This window comes from Microcebus murinus, chromosome 25, assembly GCF_040939455.1.
Source record: "Microcebus murinus isolate Inina chromosome 25, M.murinus_Inina_mat1.0, whole genome shotgun sequence".
NCBI classification, from domain to species: Eukaryota; Metazoa; Chordata; class Mammalia; order Primates; family Cheirogaleidae; genus Microcebus; species Microcebus murinus.
In genome coordinates this window covers 25,486,272-25,504,729 of record NC_134128.1, presented here as the reverse complement: position 1 = coordinate 25,504,729, position 18,458 = coordinate 25,486,272, and the positions used below count along the sequence as shown (strand labels likewise).

At 59.1% G+C, this 18,458-nt stretch overlaps 1 protein-coding gene across 1 annotated transcript in view; it reads right to left on the bottom strand.

The window, feature by feature from the left end:
* The window catches only part of ADARB2 (adenosine deaminase RNA specific B2 (inactive)), a 260,438-nt gene that overhangs the window by 17,246 nt on the left and 224,734 nt on the right, over nucleotides 1–18,458 (bottom strand). Inside the window, exons 4-7 of the mRNA XM_075997510.1 lie at nucleotides 17,992–18,106; nucleotides 13,904–14,072; nucleotides 11,623–11,777; nucleotides 1,456–1,624 (exon numbers count right to left, since the gene is read on the bottom strand). Of these exons, the coding sequence (XP_075853625.1) occupies nucleotides 1,456–1,624; nucleotides 11,623–11,777; nucleotides 13,904–14,072; nucleotides 17,992–18,106 (608 nt within the window). The remainder of the gene's footprint in view (nucleotides 1–1,455; nucleotides 1,625–11,622; nucleotides 11,778–13,903; nucleotides 14,073–17,991; nucleotides 18,107–18,458) is intronic.

Sequence of the window (18,458 nt, the reverse complement as noted above, 5' to 3'; positions counted from 1 at the left end):
GTTCTGGTGGATAGTGGGCGGTCGGGGAAGGGGGGGCTTCCCCATCCGCTCCCCCTGCAGGTGGGAGACCCCACCTGCCCATGTACCCCCACCTGCTTGTCCAGGTACCCCACCTGCCCATGTATCCCCACATGCCCAGGTACCCCCACTTGCCCTCCCAGGTACCCCATCTGCCCAACCAGGTACCCCTCCTGCCCGCCCAGATACCCCACTCCACTGCCCAGGTACCTCCCACCTACCCTCCCAGGTACCCCACCTGCCTTCCTGGGTGCCCTACCTGACTGCTCAGATACCTCCACCTGCCCACCCAGGTACACCCTCCTGCCCAGGTGCCTCCACCTACCCATCCAGATACACCCCCGACACAGGGGGTCAGGTTGCCCAGGGAGGCCCGAGCTGGGGGTGTGTGAGTGGCAGGTGAAGGCTTCTACGTCCTGACCCTCTCCAGGCACTTTGGCCTCCAGTGAAGGGAATTAAAAATGTGGAAACAGCTGTTGAAAAGAGGGCCCCCCACCCACCGCGGCCAGCCCAGGTCCACAGCCCAGGGACAGAGTCCCTGGTCTCACCCAGGGTTTTTTGTTTGTTTGTTTGAGACAGAGTCTCACTGTGTTGCCCGGGCTAGAGTGCCGTGGCATCAGCCTCGCTCACAGCAACCTCAAACTCCTGGGCTCAAGAGATCCTCCTGCCTCAGCCTCCCGAGTAGCTGGGACTACAGGCATGAGCCACCGTGCCTGGATAATTTAAAAAAAATTTATATATATGTGTATGTGTGTGTGTATATTTATATATATTTCAGTCGTCCAGCTAATTCATTCCTTCCTTCCTTCCTTCCTTCCTTCCTTCCTTCCTTCCTTCCTTCCTTCCTTCCTTCCTTCCTTCCTTCCTTCCTTCCTTCCTCTCTCTCTTTCTCTCTTTCTTTTTTAGACAGAGTCAGGCTAGACTGAGTGCCGTGGTGTCAGCCTAGCTCACAGCAACCTCAATCTCCTGGACTCAAGTGATCCTCCTGCCTCAGCCTCCCGAGTACCTGGGACTACAGGCATGATGCACCACCATGCCCGGCTAATTTTTTCTATATATATTAGTTGGCCAATTAATTTCTTTCTATTTATAGTAGCGACGGGGTCTCGCTCTTGCTCAGGCTGGTTTCGAACTCCTGAGCTCAAACAATCCGCCCAACTCGGCCTCCCAGAGAGCTAGGATTACAGGCGTGAGCCACCGCGCCCGGCCTTGGTTCCATTTTTTTAGTAGAGACAGGGATCTCGCTCTTGCTCAGGCTGGTCTCGAACTCCTGACCTCGAGCGATCCTCCCGTCTCGGCCTCCCAGAGTGCCGGGATCACAGGCGTGAGCCACCGCGCCCGGCCTCATCCAGGGTTAAGTCGGCCGGTCAGAGCCTGTGAACTCACCCCCTCTCCCCGCCACCGTCGAAAGGGAGGGGAAAAACGGGGGGCCGTTACCTGGCGATCTTGTCCGTGCAGGACATGGTGACCAGCTGCTCCCCCAGCAGGACGCCGTCCCAGGTCTGCACGGCTCCGGGGCCCCGCACGGGGACCGTCCCCTCACCAGACTCGATCTTGGTGCGCAGGTGGCCGCGGAACTTCCTGACCAGGTGTTTGCTGCTGTTCACTAGGAAAGGAGAGGCTCGGTGAGCTGGGAACTTCTGGGGCTCTCGGGGTGGGAGGTGGGAGGAGGGGAGGGGAGCGTGGGAGAGACCAGGTGGAAGGGTTTCGGGGTCACAGCTGGGGCTGCACAGGGACGCGGGCTGGGAGGGGGTCCCCTCACTCCAACAGTTTGAGGTGAAGCAACGTTGTCTGTCCAGCCTGGGGTCAGCTGACTTTCGCGGCTACGGCCGGGTGCCATTATCTCAGACTTGGTGGACTCGACTCTCTGCCGCTCAGCCCAGGGTCGGCTCGGGACCGTGCGTGGGGTGGGTGGCAGGGTGGCTGTGTATCCCCCGACACTTGGTTTGTGGGCGCTGGAACATTTAAATATTTGTGCTTAGCTCTCGGGCCGGACAGAATCGGGTGGTAATCGGGACCAGCCCCCGTCTAGGTTGCGGTCCTGGTCAGCCGTTTACTAGCTGTGAAACCCTGGGAAAGTTACTCACTCTTTTATTTTTTGAGACAGAGTCTCACTCTGTTGCCCGGGCTAGAGTGAGTGGCCGTGGCGTCAGCCTAGCTCACAGCAACCTCAAACTCCTGGGCTCAAGCAATCCTCCTGCCTCAGCCTCCTCCCGAGTAGTTGGGACTACAGGCATGCGCCACCATGCCCGGCTAATTTTTTCTATGTATTTTTTAGTTGGCCAATTAATTTCTTTCTATTTTTAGTAGAGCCGGGGGTCTCGCTTTTGCTCAGGCTGGTCTCAAACTCCTGACCTTGAGCGATCCTCCCACCTTGGCCTCCCAGAGTGCTAGGGTTACAGGTGTGAGCCACCATGTCTGGCCTGGGCAATTTACTTAAAATTGCTGTGATGCAGTTACTTCCTTCAGAAATAGGGGCCCTAACAGCGCCTGCCTCCCAGGCTGCGAGGACTGCCTGAGACGGCAGGAGGGAAAGTGCAGGATGCTGGGCACCTCAGTCTTGCTGCCCAGGTGCCGAGGTCTACGCAGGGCAGGTGCCCCAAGAGGCCTGGAAACAAGGTGGCCCCTGAGTGGGTCCTTGCAGGTCCCTCTCGTGGTCCGAGTTCTCCAGGGTCTGTGACACCCACCCACCGACCACGCCTCACACCCCACAGTTACTTGGGGAACTAGAGTGAACAAGAGGAAGCTTAAGTTTATTTTTCTTTCCTTGAAAAATTTGTGTATACTAAGCCTGAATTATATTATGATATAGAAATGGTTAACCACTCTGTGTACACATTTTATGCAAAATAGCATGGTCCATCATTTATTTACCTACCTATGGTGACATAAATCCACACTGAATGCTTTCTTTAGAGAATTTCTACTTAACCTTTAGAAGTTGTGGAAGGGAATTCACGGAAGGTTCTGGGTAGTAAGTGACACCCGGGTTTTTTGTTTGTTTGTTTGTTTTATTTATTTTTTTGAGACAGAGTCTCGCTTTGTTGTCCAGGCTAGAGTGAGTGCCGTGGCATCAGCCTAGCTCACAGCAACCTTAAACTCCTGGGCTCAAGCAATCCTCCTGCCTCAGCCTCCCCAGTAGCTGGGACTACAGGCATGCACACCATGCCCGGCTAATTTTTTCTATATATATTAGTTGGCCAATTAATTTCTTTCTATTTATAGTAGAGACGGGGTCTTGCTCTGGCTCAGGCTGGTTTTGAACCCCTGACCTCAAGCAATCCGCCCACCTCGGCCTCCCAGAGTGCTAGGATTACAGGTCTGAGCCACCACAGCCCGCCTGTTATTTTTTTTTTTTCCTTGAAAAAACTGTGTATACTAAGCCTGAATTATATTATAATATAGAAATGGTTAACCACTCTGCGTACACATTTTATGCAAAATAGCGGGTGGTCCATCATTTACCTACCTATGGTGACACAAATCCACACTGAATGCTTCTTTAGAGAGTTTCTACTTAACCTTTAGAAGTTGTGGAAGGGAATTCAAGGGAGGTTCTGGGTGGTAAGTGACACCCGGGTTTATGTGGGAACTTTCTCCTGCAGACTGAAAAGTAGTTTCCACCGTACTGTCTCATTGTGTCCAAGGGCTGAGCTGCTGGTATTACACGTTCATGGTGCCTGAAGGCCAGCTCCTGGGAAGAGAGGTGCTGCATTCCTTACAGCAGGGGTCCTCAAACTTTTTAAACAGGGGGCCAGTTCGCTGCCCCTCAGGCCGTTGGAGAGCCCTGCGCACACTCCACACATGCGCACTGTGGGCCCGGGACGCGGCGGCCGCTAGCAGGACAGGCGGCAGCGGCAAAAACACCCGGCGGGCCGGATAAATGTCCTCAGCGGGCCACATGTGGCCTACTGGCCGTAGTTTGAGGACCCCTGCCTTAGAGAAAGTAAGCACGTGAGGGGCTTCGGAATGGCTTCCTCACATTGCCACAGACCAGAGACTTAATGAGATCAAATCTGGACTCTCAGTGAGTCCTCTGTGGAAGGAAGGAGCAATGGGAGAGGTTGAACCTGGGTGGGCTCAGCTAATGAACGCCCAGTGCTCCCCCGTCGGAGCACCTGTCTCTCCCCTGAGCTTTAGTTGGTGCTGGGAATTAGATGGCAGTGATGGTGGCCACGATCATGATGGTGGTGATGGTGGTGATGGTGGGCGTGATAATGGTGGTGGTGTGATGATGATGACAGTGATGATGGTGATGGTGGTGGTGATGAGGGTGATTATGATGGTGATGATGGTGGTGATGATGATGGTGATGATCATAGTGGTGAAGATGGTGGTGATGATGATGGTGATGATGATGGTGGTGATGAAGGTGGCGATGAAGGTGGTGATGATGGTGATGATAGTGATGACGGTAATGATGATAATGGTGATGATTAACATCATGATGATGATGATGGTGATGATGATGGTGTTGATGGTGATGATAATTGTGGTGATGAAGGTGGTGATGATAGTGATGATGGTAATGATGATGATAATCATGATGGTGATGATGATGGTGGTGATGATGGTGGTGATGATGGTGGTGATGAAAGTGGTGATGATAGTGATGATGGTAATGATGATGATAATCCTGATGATTAACATCATGGTGATGATGATTGTGATGATGATGGTGTTGATGGTGATGAAAGTGGTGATGAAGGTGGTGATGATGGTGATGATGGTGATTATGATGATGACTAACATCATGATGATGATGGTAGTGATGATGGTGATGATGATGGTAATGATGATGATTAACATGATGACGATGGTGATGGGTGGTATAATATTGATGATATATTGAAAAAAGATAGTTCACGTGACTCAGAAACACCTGGCTTAGCCTGTCTTTTCACGCTGTCCAGGTGAGCTCTTTACCAGCATCAGCCCCTGGCAGGCAGTGTTGGGAGCATGGAGGAGCCAGCACACGGGCACTCTCCACAATGCTGTCACAATGCTGGGGACTTCACTCTTCCATCTGGGGATGTTTTCTCAGGGAACGTGGTACTTGCGGTCCCCTATCTCTGGTAATCGTAGTGTGCTGTGTTCTCCCAACACTTGAGCTACCGGTCGTCTTCCAGACCTTGACAGTTGCCTGTCACGTCACCAGGGCTTTCCAAATTCTCACTCATTGCTCCAGCACAACCAGCCCCTTCCTGGAGGACACTCCGTAGCCTGTTAATGCCGTGATAACGGGAGCCTGGCTTGAGTTAACAGCCGGCTTCTAATAATTTTGCTTGAAGAGCCAGGTGCAGGAGCTGCTCCCGACAGTGTTGATTTCTGGGGCTCGCGTCTCAGGCTGCCTTCTCCAGCAGCTCCCGGGGGAGCTGGGCCCCGTCCCAGGCAGTCGGAGTGGGGTGGACCTCGCAGAGCCCGCTTCCTCCGGCTCTTTCTTGGCTAATTGTGAGAGGCAGGAGGGACCTGAAGATGCCACTTCAGGCAGAACGAAATGCCAATCCGGCCAGCAGTTGCAGGGAGCTGAACGTAAATAGTCTGCCGTGGATCTTCAGTGTGCCTGAGACTGTGGGAAGGCGGGATGTGGAGATCCCACCTGCTGTGTACACACGGATACTCCCAGACCCGCCAGGACGTTCTAGTCAAATCCTGGCATCGCAAACCGCCAGACCCTTCCTCCTAGCGGGTATTCGTCTAAAACCCTTTCCTTTCGACGTCAAGGAAAAGGCAGGCAGTAATAGTCTTCCTAAAGTTGTTCCAGTGAATGCTTTATTTTTAGGGGAGTGTCAGAAGGAGATGGGCATAAATGAGAAGAAGTTCCATCCCCAGGGGGAGCTCAAGGTTTATCTAAAAAGCAGTGCACAGCTGCTACCGGTGGTATGGGGAGGGGACAGAGCCAAAAACGAAAAACAAACAAACAAACAAAAAATCACAGGAAGGGAAGGAAATAGTTTCAAACGCCAAGTAAACTTTAGCATTTCAAGTTGCCTTCCAAAGGTAAATCCCAGAAGGTTTACCTGTGAAACAACCTCTGTTTATTGTAATGATAACGTCTACAATATTTTCCATGTGGTCGTGAGGGTGAACGTTGGCTTTCTTGATGACGATGATAGTGATAATTTGAAATTATGAGGCCATTAAAGTTCATTATCCCGCAGCGCACAAATATTATCATAGTTTGCATATTTCTGTGACTCAGTAGGAAAATCTGAACACAGGAATTTACGGAATTGTATTTTAGATTTCCTGACTTCAATCCCCTCAACAGCCCTCTACACAATGAATGGAATTGGCTCAGAACAGATGTACTAAGCGCTTAGCATAAACTTGTAGATAAATATAAAGACACAATGCTGCTATTTTTCTTGGCATTTTGTAGGGTATAGATTGGAGAACTTCACTAAGCTATTAAATTCTTGGTAAATGGCAGTGAGAACTGAATTTACCAGGTTATTTAAAAACCACGCCAAGTGCCAGGCGCGGCAGCTCACGCCTGTAATCCCAGCACTCTGGGAGGCCGAGGTGAGAGGAATGCTTGAGCTCAGGAGTTCGAGACCAGCCTGAGCAAGAGTGAGACCCCCCCCATCTCTACTATAAATAGAAGGAAATTAGCCAAACAACTAAAAATAGAAAAAATTAGCTGGGCACAGTGGCACGTGCCTGTAGTCCCAGCTACTCGGGAGGCTGAGGCAGAAGGATTGCTGGAGCCCAGGAGTTTGAGGTTGCTGTGAGCTAGGCTGACGCCATGGCACTCTAGCCCAGGCAAAAGAATGAGACTCTGTCTCAAAAACAAACAAACAAACAAACAAACAAACAAACAAACAAAACACCAAAAAAACCATACTAAGAAAGAGAAATTCAGCTTTAAGAAACAATAGTGATCTAGCACCTCTTGTATATTCCTGGATACAGCTGGAACCCATTCTACTAAGTGAAGTATCTCAAGAATGGAAAAACCAGCACCACATGTACTCACCAGCAAATTGGTATTAACGGATCAACACCTAAGTGGACATACAGGAATAACATCTATCGGGTGTCGGGCGGGTGGGAGGGGGGAGGAGGGGATGGGTATATACAACCACAACGAGTAAGATGTGCAACATTTGGGAGATGAACACGCTTGAAGCTCTTACTTGAGAGGGGAGGGGGGCCTGGGCAATAAATGTAACCTTAACACTCGTATCCCCATAATATGCTAAAATAAAAAAAAAACCTTAAAAAAAAAAAAGACAGAGAAATTTGCACCCAGGTGCAGTGCCCGAGACTCTGACACTCTCCTGGCCCATTTGGGTTCTTATCAGAACTGCCTTGGTGCTCGCCGGGGCCTCCCAGAACCACTACAGCAGTGGGGTCGTCCCCTGAGAGTCTGGAAGGGCCTTGTCCCTCCGTGATGGGAGCTGGCGCCCTACGGCCTCTGGAACCGTGCAAATCCTGACCCCAGCATGTTCTCGGGCTGTGGAAAGGGACATCTTTCAGGCACCGTCTTTAGCTTGACTGAGTTGGTCTCAGGATTCAGCAGTTCTGAGATACCCAGGTGGGTGCAGCAGCCCTGCCCGGCACAAGATCAAAGCCCCAGGTCCGCGGCACCTGTCGCTGCTGCTCGGGACAGACCAGCGGAGGGGCTCCTGCCACAGGGCTCCGCTCAGCTTCTGCAGAGACTCCGCCGGGCGTCGACTCCTCAAAGACCTGTCCACTAAGCCGGCAGGGAAATAAAGGCCCAGTCCGGAGAGGAGATTGATTTAGGGGGGTCCAAATCCAGTGGCTGGGGCCAGGCGCGGTGGCTCACGCCTGTAATCCTAGCCTCTGGGAGGCCGAGGCGGGAGGATCGCTGAAGGTCAGGAATTCGAAACCAGCCTGAGCAAAGGTGAGACCCTGTGTCTACTAAATATAGAAAGAAATTAATTGGCCAACTAAAAATATATAGAAAAACTTAGCCGGGCATGGTGGTGCATGCCTGTAGTCCCAGCTACTCGGAAGGCTGAGGCAGGAGGATTGCTTGAGCCCAGGAGTTTGAGGTTGTTGTGAGCTAGGCTGACGCCACAGCACTCACTCTAGCCTGGGCAACAGAGTGAGACTCTGTCTCAAAAAAATAAAAATAAAAAAAAATCCAGTGGCTGGAAACAGAACTGACGCTCAGGAATCTGCAGACCCTTGGACACCCTAATGCATCAGAATCTCATCCAAAGATCCTGCAGCAGGAACCTGCTTTTGCAAAACCTCCTCTGGTGACCCTGATAGACAAGCCAGGTTTGGAAACAACCGAATCTAACACACTCCTAAATTTGCAGGCAACAAACACATCTCCCCAGATATCTTGGACCAACTGGCACTGATATTGTATTTAAGGACTCCAGGGAAGGAGAGTTTATGATCTGTGCAGATGAATGCTTTTGAGAATGAATAAAATTTCCAAAGCCACATGCCTGGGGGAGGGGGGCTTGCTGGCAGCCCCAGGGCCTTCCTGCAGTCTCCCTGCACCTGGGCCTCAGGTAGCCCTGCGCACTGGGGTCAGGGAAATCTGGACACCTTCTCTGAGCTTCCAGGCCAGAGGAGTCCTTGGTGGACGGCAGGTATTCTGCAGCTGGGGGGAGTCAGATGTTTGCTCCTAAAATTTCCAAGTCAGAACTCAGTTCTCCCCTTGGCCCTCTGGTTATAGGATCCTCGCTTTAATGATTATTTAAAACCATCATTGGACTTTCTGACTCTGCTCTTCTTGGTGTTCCTTCCTTTTTAAAGGGAGGCAGAGAAGTCCAGGCCACCTGTTCAAGTGCCCAAGCTTCTCTTTTGTTTAGTCATGTTATGTTTGTAGATCTGGAAACATTAGATACCTGTTGAGTGTATGTGTGCACATGTGCTCATGCATGTGTGTTTCTGTGTGCACATGTGCATATATTTTTTGTATGCACATGTGCTCATGCATGTGTGTTTGTGTGCACATGTACTTATGCACATATATCTGTGTGTGCACATGTGCTCGTGCATGTGTTTGTGTGCACATGTGCTCATGCATGTGTGTTTGTGTGCACATGTACTTATGCACATATATCTGTGTGTGCACACATGCTTGTGCATGTGTTTTTGTGTGCACGTGTGCTTATGCACATATATTTGTGTGTGCACACATGCTCGTGCATGTGTTTTTGTGTGCACGTGTGCTTATGCACATATATTTGTGTGTGCACACATGCTCATGCATGTGTGTCTGTGGGGTATGTATGTGAGAGAGAGAGAGAGAGAGAGAGGAAAATTCCGGAACAGCTGCAGGTTGGTAGCTCAGCTGCGGGCCCTGTGCAGAGATGCATGATAGCTCCTTGCAGACCAGATGAGGGAGTGAGAAACGAACGAGCGGAAGCCATCAGAACCAAGCCGGGCAATGTGCGGGTGAGAGGACACAGGGCAGTTTCCAGAGCTGGAGAGAACCCCGGGCGGACGGAGAGCTCAGTCTAGGGCGTCCTTTGCTCCGGGATGAGCTCCATAGACCCGATGAGGATCTCGGTGGACGGACTGGATGTCCTGTGCTCTGCAGGCTCTGTGTTTGAGAGCACAGTGTCATGATGAGGCAGCTCCTGGCTCCCTTAGGACCTGGGCCTGGGGCTGGCGGTGCAGAGAGGCTGAGTGGTCTCTCCGGGGCTCCTTCCAAGCCGAGGGCGGCAGGAAATTGGGTTTCTCGCCCTCGCTGAATGAGGAAGGGGAAAGCGGTGTGTAACCTGGGCTGATGAGTCCACTTTGCAAGCTCCCAGGCAGCGGCATCTCATCCACAGCGAAAGTGTCAGAGAAATGCTTTATTTTTTTTTCTCCTACCAACACCTGCCGCTTCTTAAAAGCACCGTGCAATAAAAGACATCTGTGTCTGGAAGTGAGCCCCAGGGTGCCCCTGAGAATGTACTTGTTTGTTTTTCTAAACCGCAGACGTGGCAGGTTGGAGCCGGGGCCGGCTGCAAAGGCCAGGGCTGGCGGTGGATGCGCAGAGACGCGGGAAGCCCGGTGAGCCGTAGCTGCCCCCGAGACCAGGGGTCTCAGGCGTGGACAGGCTCCTGCGGCCCCACTCAGCGCCCCCCAGTCTCCCACGGGACGCGGCAGCAGAGGCAGCCGCTGGGCAAGTCGGGCCAGCGCCCAGCGCTCGGCGGGGCTTCCCCTCCCACCTGAGGCTGCTGGGCTGGGTCTTCAAGGCACCGAACTCTCAGGAGAGAGTGGGAAGAAAGTTCCCGGTGTCTGTCTAACTGGACCAGACGTCACAACGTCACAGGGCGAGTTGCTTCCATGCGGGTCCAGTGTGATCGTCCAACGGAAATGAGCCTCCACACATTGTTTCCTGTCCTCCCCAGCCCGGCACGCGCAGGCCCCCCAGGGGTGCCCATTCTCCCCCAGGAGGGAGCCGGGGCCCAGCCTGGGCCGTCAGCACCTGCACTTGCCCCGCACTTCTGCCGGGACGTCCCCCCCCCAGGCCCTCATCAGGACGCGGGTCTAATTCCAGTCCCTGCGTGGGAAGGGGTGCCTGGCCCGCTTCCAGAGAGGGTTTGGAGGAGGTGTGTGAGTGTAGTGCCTACATATGTGTGTGAGTGCAGTGCGTACATGTGTGTGTGGTGTGTAATGTGTGTGAGTGTGGTGCATACATGCACACGTGTGGTCTGTACATGCATGTGTGGTGTGTAATGCATGTGTGAGTATGGTGTCTTCATGTGTGTGTGGTGTGTAATGTAAGTGGGGTGCATACATGCGTGTGTGGTGTGTACATGCATGTGTGAGTGTGGTGTGTAATGTGTGTAAGTGTGGTGTATACATGGTCATGTGGTGTGTACACACATGTGAGTATGCTGTGTAATGCCTGTGTGGTATGTAATGCATGCAAACACGGTACATACAGGTGTGGTGTGCACATATGTGTGAATGTGAAGTGTACATGCATATGTGCCTACCTGCATGCGTGTAATATACATGTAACACACATGCACAGAGCACCCACATAGGACTTCACAGGGCACTTGGGGGGGTGGCCCTGACTCTCCTCACAGAGATGCTCACGTCCTAGGCAACCCCAGAGCAGAGGCCTCAGCCTCCCCCTGCACTGGCCCCATCCCTGACCTTTGCTAGCTGAGGTCACTGAGGGGCAGGGTCGGGTGGCGGGGTGGTGGTGGCCTTAACTCATAAACCCACCGGGTGGCCAGGAAACTCCACAGGTGACAGGAGACCTGGGCAGGCACCTTTGGGGGGAGGTCGCACGCCCCTGGCTTCGTTACAAAAGCGGAGCTTTGCTGTCCCCAAACTTTCGGGCGAAGACAGCAGGCGGGACCTGCTCCCACCAGGCACCTGCGAGGCCTTTTCCCTCCTTTGTGCCCGGCAGGACACGGGGGTGTCCGCCCCACTATCAGGAAGCAGAGGACTACGGCCATTCAGCAGCTGGTTTTAGACCCCAAACTACTTTCTGCCCGGGATCTGGGCGTTCCGGACTTCGGAGGCGCGACTGTCCGGCCAGTCTCAGGTGTGACCCGCGTCCACCCTCGCCGCCCCGCCACCGCACGGGGAGGGGGGAAGACAGCCGGGGACCCCCACGGGGAGGGGCTGTCGGTCGGTCGGGGAAGGCAACGGGCGGCCGCTTACGGTCTGTGGCGATCTCGTACGGGGAGTGCAGCCTGGCGTCGCCGCAGGGCGAGGCGCTCACGTACAGGTGGAAGAGCACGTTGTCGCGCAGCCGGTAGCCGCCGCCGTCCTTGGCGCGCGCGAAGACCGAGCGCTCCGCGTCCTCCCGCCGCTTGCTGGGAACACAGGGGTCCGGGTCACTCCCCGCGGGCCGCCGGGCGGGACCCTACAGGGCAGCGGACACCTGCGGCCCCCTCGCCCCGCCGCCCGCCCGCGGGTCCCTGTCGCCGTTTCCCCGCTGCCGTGAACCCCGTGTCTGCGTTTGTGAAACGAATCCTGCGACTCCCGCTGGCTGCGACCCTCGGGGGACGCGGACCTGTCCCGGCCTCGGCGGGGCTCGGGGAGGGCCGGGCTGGGCCAGCGCAGGTGTCGCCGCCACAGCGCGGGGACTGTCCCCTCCGCACCGCCCGCGACAGACAGCGCAGCCCGAGCTTCCGACCGAGGGAGGGGGTGGGCTCCCCTCGGACCTCCCTGCGCCCCCAACTAAACCGACGGCAGCTCGGTGGGGCGAGGTGGGAGGACCCCGGACGGGGCCTGTTATCCCAGGTGTTATGGCCTGGTTCCTGCGGCCGACCTCCCGCGGGTCTCCCCGTTTCTACACGCTCCGCCCGGCGGTGGCGGACTCGGCTCTGGGGGGCGCGAGGCGCCGCAGGCAGCGGAACAGGCTTGCTCTCCCCAGGAGACCCGGGGTGTCCGCCTGCCTCTGCCCTGCGCTGCTCCCGCACCGCCCGCCCCCTGCCCAGGACGCCCCTCCCCCGCCCAGGACGCCCCTCCCCCCACCCAGGACGCCCCTACCCCACCCAGGACGCCCCGCCCCCGCCCAGGACGCCCCTCCCCCACTCAGGACACCCCTCCCCCCGCCCAGGACGCCCCTCCCCTGCCCAGGACGCCCCTCCCCCCACCCAGGACGCCCCTTTGCCCGCCCAGGACGCCCCTTTGCCCGCCCAGGACGCCCCTGACCCACCCAGGACGCCCCTCCTCCCACTCAGGACGCCCCTCCCCCCACTCAGGACTCCCCTCCCCCACCCAGGACGCCCCTCCCCCCGCTCAGGATGCCCCCTGCCCAGGACGCCCCTCCCCCACCCATGAACCCCCTCCCCCAACCCAGGACACCTTCCCTCAGAGAGGAGGGGAGAGCTGCACCCCCAGACGCTGCAGCGGACAAGCAGCGTGCGTGCCGGGCTTCCACGCAGAGCCTGGCGGGGCTGGGCCAGGCAGGTGGGGGCTCAGGAGAGAGATTCCAGCTCTGCCCCCTCCCTCCAACTCCGGCCCCACTGGGGCAGGCCGGGTGTCAGGGACGGTGTGTCTCGCTGCCGCCCACTTCAGAGGCTCAGATACAATTAATTGAGTGGGCGGAGCGCGGCGGCTCACGCCTGTCATCCCAGCACTCTGGGAGGTCGAGGCGGGTGGATCGTTTGAGCTCAGGAGTTCGAGACCAGCCTGAGCAAGAGCAAGACCCCGTCTCTACCAAAAATACAAAGAAATTAGCTGGACAACTAAAAAAAAAAAGTATATATATATATATTAGCCGGGCATGGTGGTGCATGCCTGTAGTCCCAGCTACTCAGGAGGCTGAGGCAGGAGGATCGCATGAGCCCAGGAGTTTGAGGTTGCTGTGAGCGAGGCTGACGCCACGGCACTCAATCTAGCCCGGGCAACAGAGTGAGACTCTGTCTCAAAAAAAAAAAAAAACAACCAAAGTGAGTGTGTTAAGGTCGTGTTCTTATCTCAGTCTGTCGGGCATATGTTTGGGCCTCTCCTCCCACTGTGTGGCCTCTGCACATGCCGATGTGCTGAATGAGCCCCCGCGTGAAGCCCGGACTCGCTGGCTCTAAGGATAAGAGGAAGCAGCTGGAAGGCGCGCAGAGGCCCACAGCCCCCAAGCCACCCAGACCGAGCAGCTCGGCTGGGAAGGCGCCTGGGGGCACCTGCCCCAATCCACCTGCGCCAGGTGCATCTCACGGGGGAGGAGCTGCAGGCACGGGGGCGCCTCACCCTCAGAACCATCTCTGAGGGCCTCACCGGAGTCAGCAATCTGTTCTGCCACGCCACTGCGGACAGCGCTCCTGCGGTGCAGAGAGAGCCTGGCCCGGGTCACAGGCCCGGAGGCAAACTGGCCGCTGAGAAACCGAGGCCCGAGGCCGGGGTTCACCGGGAGCTGCTGTCCCCTCGCGGTGTCCCCACCCTGGGGCCACGGGCACCCGGCTCCCCAGCCCGCCTGCCCGGCGCCGCGGCCGCGTACCTGAGGTGCAGCTCGAGCTGCGTGTAGAGGAAGTGCAGGAAGGCGCGCCGGGCCACCACCTCCGCGTGGCAGTCGTTGACCACCAGCCCCTGGTCGCTGATGTGCTCCCCGCTGATGCACTTGGTGCCCGAGGACAGGACCACCACCTGCGCCTGCCGCACGTCCAAGCCTGCGCACACCCAGAGCGGCCACTCTCGAGTCTCTGGTCGGAGCTCTCTCCCCGGAGTGTTTTTGGGGGTCTGGACGCCGGCCCACCCCCCAGCGAGGGGGCTCAGGACTCCCCACCGCCCAGCGAGGGGACTTAGGACTCCCCACCGCCCAGCGAGGGGGACTCAGGACTCCCCACCCCCCAGCGAGGGGACTCAGGACTCCCCACAGCCCAGCGAGGGGACCCAGGACTCCCCACAGCCCAGCGAGGGGACTCAGGACTCCCCACAGCCCAGCGAGGGGACTCTGGACTCCCCACCCCCAGCGAGGGGACTCAGGACTCCCCACCCCCCAGCGAGGGGACTCAGGACTCCCCAACCCCCAGCGAGGGGACTCAGGACTCCCCACCCCCCAGCGAGGGGACTCAGGACTCCCCACCCCCCAGCGAGGGGACTCAGGACTCCCCACCCCCCAGCGAGAGGACTCAGGACTCCCCACCCCCCAGCGAGGGGACTCAGGACTCCCCAACCCCCAGCGAGGGGACTCAGGACTCCCCAATCCCCAGCGAGGGGACTCAGGACTCCCCACCCCCCAGCGAAGGGACTCAGGACTCCCCACCCCCCAGCGAGGGGACTCAGGACTCCCCAATCCCCAGCGAGGGGACTCAGGACTCCCCACCCCCCAGCGAAGGGACTCAGGACTCCCCACCCCCCAGCGAGGGGACTCAGGACTCCCCAATCCCCAGCGAGGGGACTCAGGACTCCCCACCCCCCAGCGAGGGGACTCAGGACTCCCCAATCCCCAGCGAGGGGACTCAGGACCCCCAATCCCCAGCGAGGGGACTCAGGACTCCCCACCCCCCAGCGAGGGGACTCAGGACTCCCCAACCCCCCAGCGAGGGGACTCAGGACTCCCCAACCCCCAGCGAGGGGACTCAGGACTCCCCAATCCCCAGCGAGGGGACTCAGGACTCCCCACCCCCCAGCGAAGGGACTCAGGACTCCCCACCCCCCAGCGAGGGTGCTCAGGACTCCCCACCGCCCAGGGAGGGGACTCAGGACTCCCCACCGCCCAGCGAGGGGACTCAGGACTCCCCACCCCCCAGGGAGGGGACTCAGGACCCCCCACCCCCCAGCGAGGGGACTCAGGACTCCCCAATCCCCAGCGAGGGGACTCAGGACTCCCCAATCCCCAGCGAGAGGACTCAGGACTCCCCACCCCCCAGGGAGGGGACTCAGGACTCCCCACCCCCCAGCGAGGGGACTCAGGACCCCCCACCCCCCAGGGAGGGGACTCAGGACTCCCCACCGCCCAGCGAGGGGACTCAGGACTCCCCACCCCCAGCGAGGGGACTCAGGACTCCCCACCCCCCAGCGAGGGGACTCAGGACTCCCCACCCCCCAGCGAGGGGACTCAGGACTCCCCACCCCCAGCGAAGGGACTCAGGACTCCCCAGCCCCAGCGAGGGGACTCAGGACCCCCCAATCCCCAGCGAGGGGACTCAGGACTCCCCAACCCCCCAGCGAGGGGACTCAGGACTCCCCAATCCCCAGCGAGGGGACTCAGGACTCCCCAACCCCCAGCGAGGGGACTCAGGACTCCCCAATCCCCAGCGAGGGGACTCAGGACTCCCCACCCCCCAGCGAGGGGACTCAGGACTCCCCAATCCCCAGCGAGGGGACTCAGGACTCCCCACCCCCCAGCGAGGGGACTCAGGACTCCCCAATCCCCAGCGAGGGTGCTCAGGACTCCCCACCCCCAGCGAGGGGACTCAGGACTCCCCACCCCCCAGCGAGGGGACCCAGGACTCCCCACCCCCCAGCGAGGGTGCTCAGGACCCCCCAATCCCCAGCGAGGGGACTCAGGACTCCCCACCCCCCAGCGAGGGGACCCAGGACTCCCCGATCCCCAGCGAGGGGACTCAGGACTCCCCACTCCCCAGCGAGAGGACTCAGGACCCCCCACCCCCCAGCGAGGGGACCCAGGACTCCCCACCCCCCAGCGAGGGGACCCAGGACTCCCCACCCCCCAGCGAGAGGACTCAGGACCCCCCACCCCCCAGCGAGGGGACTCAGGACTCCCCACCCCCAGCGAGGGGACTCAGGACTCCCCACCCCCCAGCGAGGGGACTCAGGACTCCCCACCCCCCAGCGAGGGGACTCAGGACTCCCCAATCCCCAGCGAGGGGACTCAGGACTCCCCACCCCCCAGCGAGGGGGCTCAGGACTCCCCACCCCCCAGCGAGGGGACTCAGGACCCCCCAATCCCCAGCGAGGGGACTCAGGACTCCCCACCCCCCAGCGAGGGGGCTCAGGACTCCCCACCCCCCAGCGAGGGGACTCAGGACCCCCCAATCCCCAGCGAGGGGACTCAGGACTCCCCACCCCCCAGCGAGGGGACTCAGGACTCCCCAATCCCCAGCGAGGGGACTCAGGACTCCCCACCCCCCAGCGAGGGGGCTCAGGACTCCCCAATCCCCAGCGAGGGGACTCAGGACCCCCCAATCCCCAGCGAGGGGACTCAGGACTCCCCACCCCCCAGCGAGGGGACTCAGGACTCCCCACCCCCAGCGAGGGGACTCAGGACTCCCCACCCCCCAGCGAGGGGACTCAGGACTCCCCAATCCCCAGCGAGGGGACCCAGGACTCCCCACCCCCAGCGAGGGGACTCAGGACTCCCCACCCCCCAGCGAGGGGACTCAGGACTCCCCACCCCCCAGCGAGGGGACTCAGGACTCCCCAATCCCCAGCGAGGGGACTCAGGACTCCCCACCCCCCAGCGAGGGGGCTCAGGACTCCCCAATCCCCAGCGAGGGGACTCAGGACCCCCCAATCCCCAGCGAGGGGACTCAGGACTCCCCACCCCCCAGCGAGGGGACCCAGGACTCCCCACCCCCCAGCGAGGGGACCCAGGACTCCCCACCCCCCAGCGAGGGGACTCAGGACTCCCCACCCCCCAGCGAGGGGACTCAGGACTCCCCACCCCCCAGCGAGGGGACTCAGGACTCCCCACCCCCCAGCGAGGGGACTCAGGACTCCCCAATCCCCAGTGAGGGTGCTCAGGACTCCCCACCCCCCAGCGAGGGGACTCAGGACTCCCCACCCCCCAGCGAGGGGACCCAGGACTCCCCAATCCCCAGCGAGGGTGCTCAGGACTCCCCACCGCCCAGCGAGGGTGCTCAGGACTCCCCACCCCCAGCGAGGGGACTCAGGACTCCCCACCCCCCAGCGAGGGGACTCAGGACTCCCCAATCCCCAGCGAGGGTGCTCAGGACTCCCCACCCCCAGCGAGGGTGCTCAGGACTCCCCACCCCCAGCGAGGGGACTCAGGACTCCCCACCCCCCAGCGAGGGGACTCAGGACTCCCCACCCCCCAGCGAGGGGACTCAGGACTCCCCACCCCCCAGCGAGGGGACTCAGGACTCCCCACCCCCCAGCGAGGGGACCCAGGACTCCCCACCCCCCAGCGAGGGGACTCAGGACTCCCCACCCCCCAGCGAGGGGACCCAGGACTCCCCACCCCCCAGCGAGGGGACCCAGGACTCCCCACCCCCAGCGAGGGGACTCAGGACTCCCCACCCCCAGCGAAGGGACCCAGGACTCCCCAATCCCCAGCGAGGGGACTCAGGACTCCCCACCCCCCAGCGAGGGGACTCAGGACTCCCCAGCCCCCACCAGGGTCCCTGGGGTGGCCTTCCAGTCCCTACCGCTGTCCCCACGGAGCCGGGAATCCTGCTCTGCACGCCCCGGCAGCCTGGTTACCCCCCATGCTCAGGGTGGGGTTCCAGGTCACGACCTGTGACCCCTGACCTCTCTGTTTTCTGTTTTGTTTTCCTTCGAGGGGTAGCGAGAGTCCTTGGGCTCCCAGGGCCAGGCGGACACTGGTGTTCCTCTCCCGGGACACGGAACCCCCCCACGGGAAATGCAAGAGGCTGGCGTTACCTCTGGTCATGACGATGCCGGCCAGCGCTTTGTGGCGGGCGTGCACGGATGGCAGGGCGGCCGTCACCTCCCGGAACTTCTGCGTGACCAGCTGGGACACGGAGTCGGCGAATTCCTGAAAGACAAAGCGCAGGCCTCCGTGATGGGCTGAGTGGGGACTGCGGCGGCGGCTGCTCACTGGCCTCCCTTCCTGCCACGCCAGCACATGCCAGCACACGCCAGCACATGCCAGCACATGCCAGCACACGCCAGCACATGCCAGCACACGCGTGCCCGTCCCTCTGCTCTCCCACGGCCTTGGGATAGAGCTCAGCAAGACGCCGGACTGACTTAGGTCCCAGCTTTTCCACTCCCCACCCCCAACCCGGGTAGCTCCCCGAGGACCTGTGCAAACAAAACTCCTCCCCATAATCCCTTTCTTTTTTATTTTATTTTTTATTTTTAGAAATATAATTCAGACTTATATG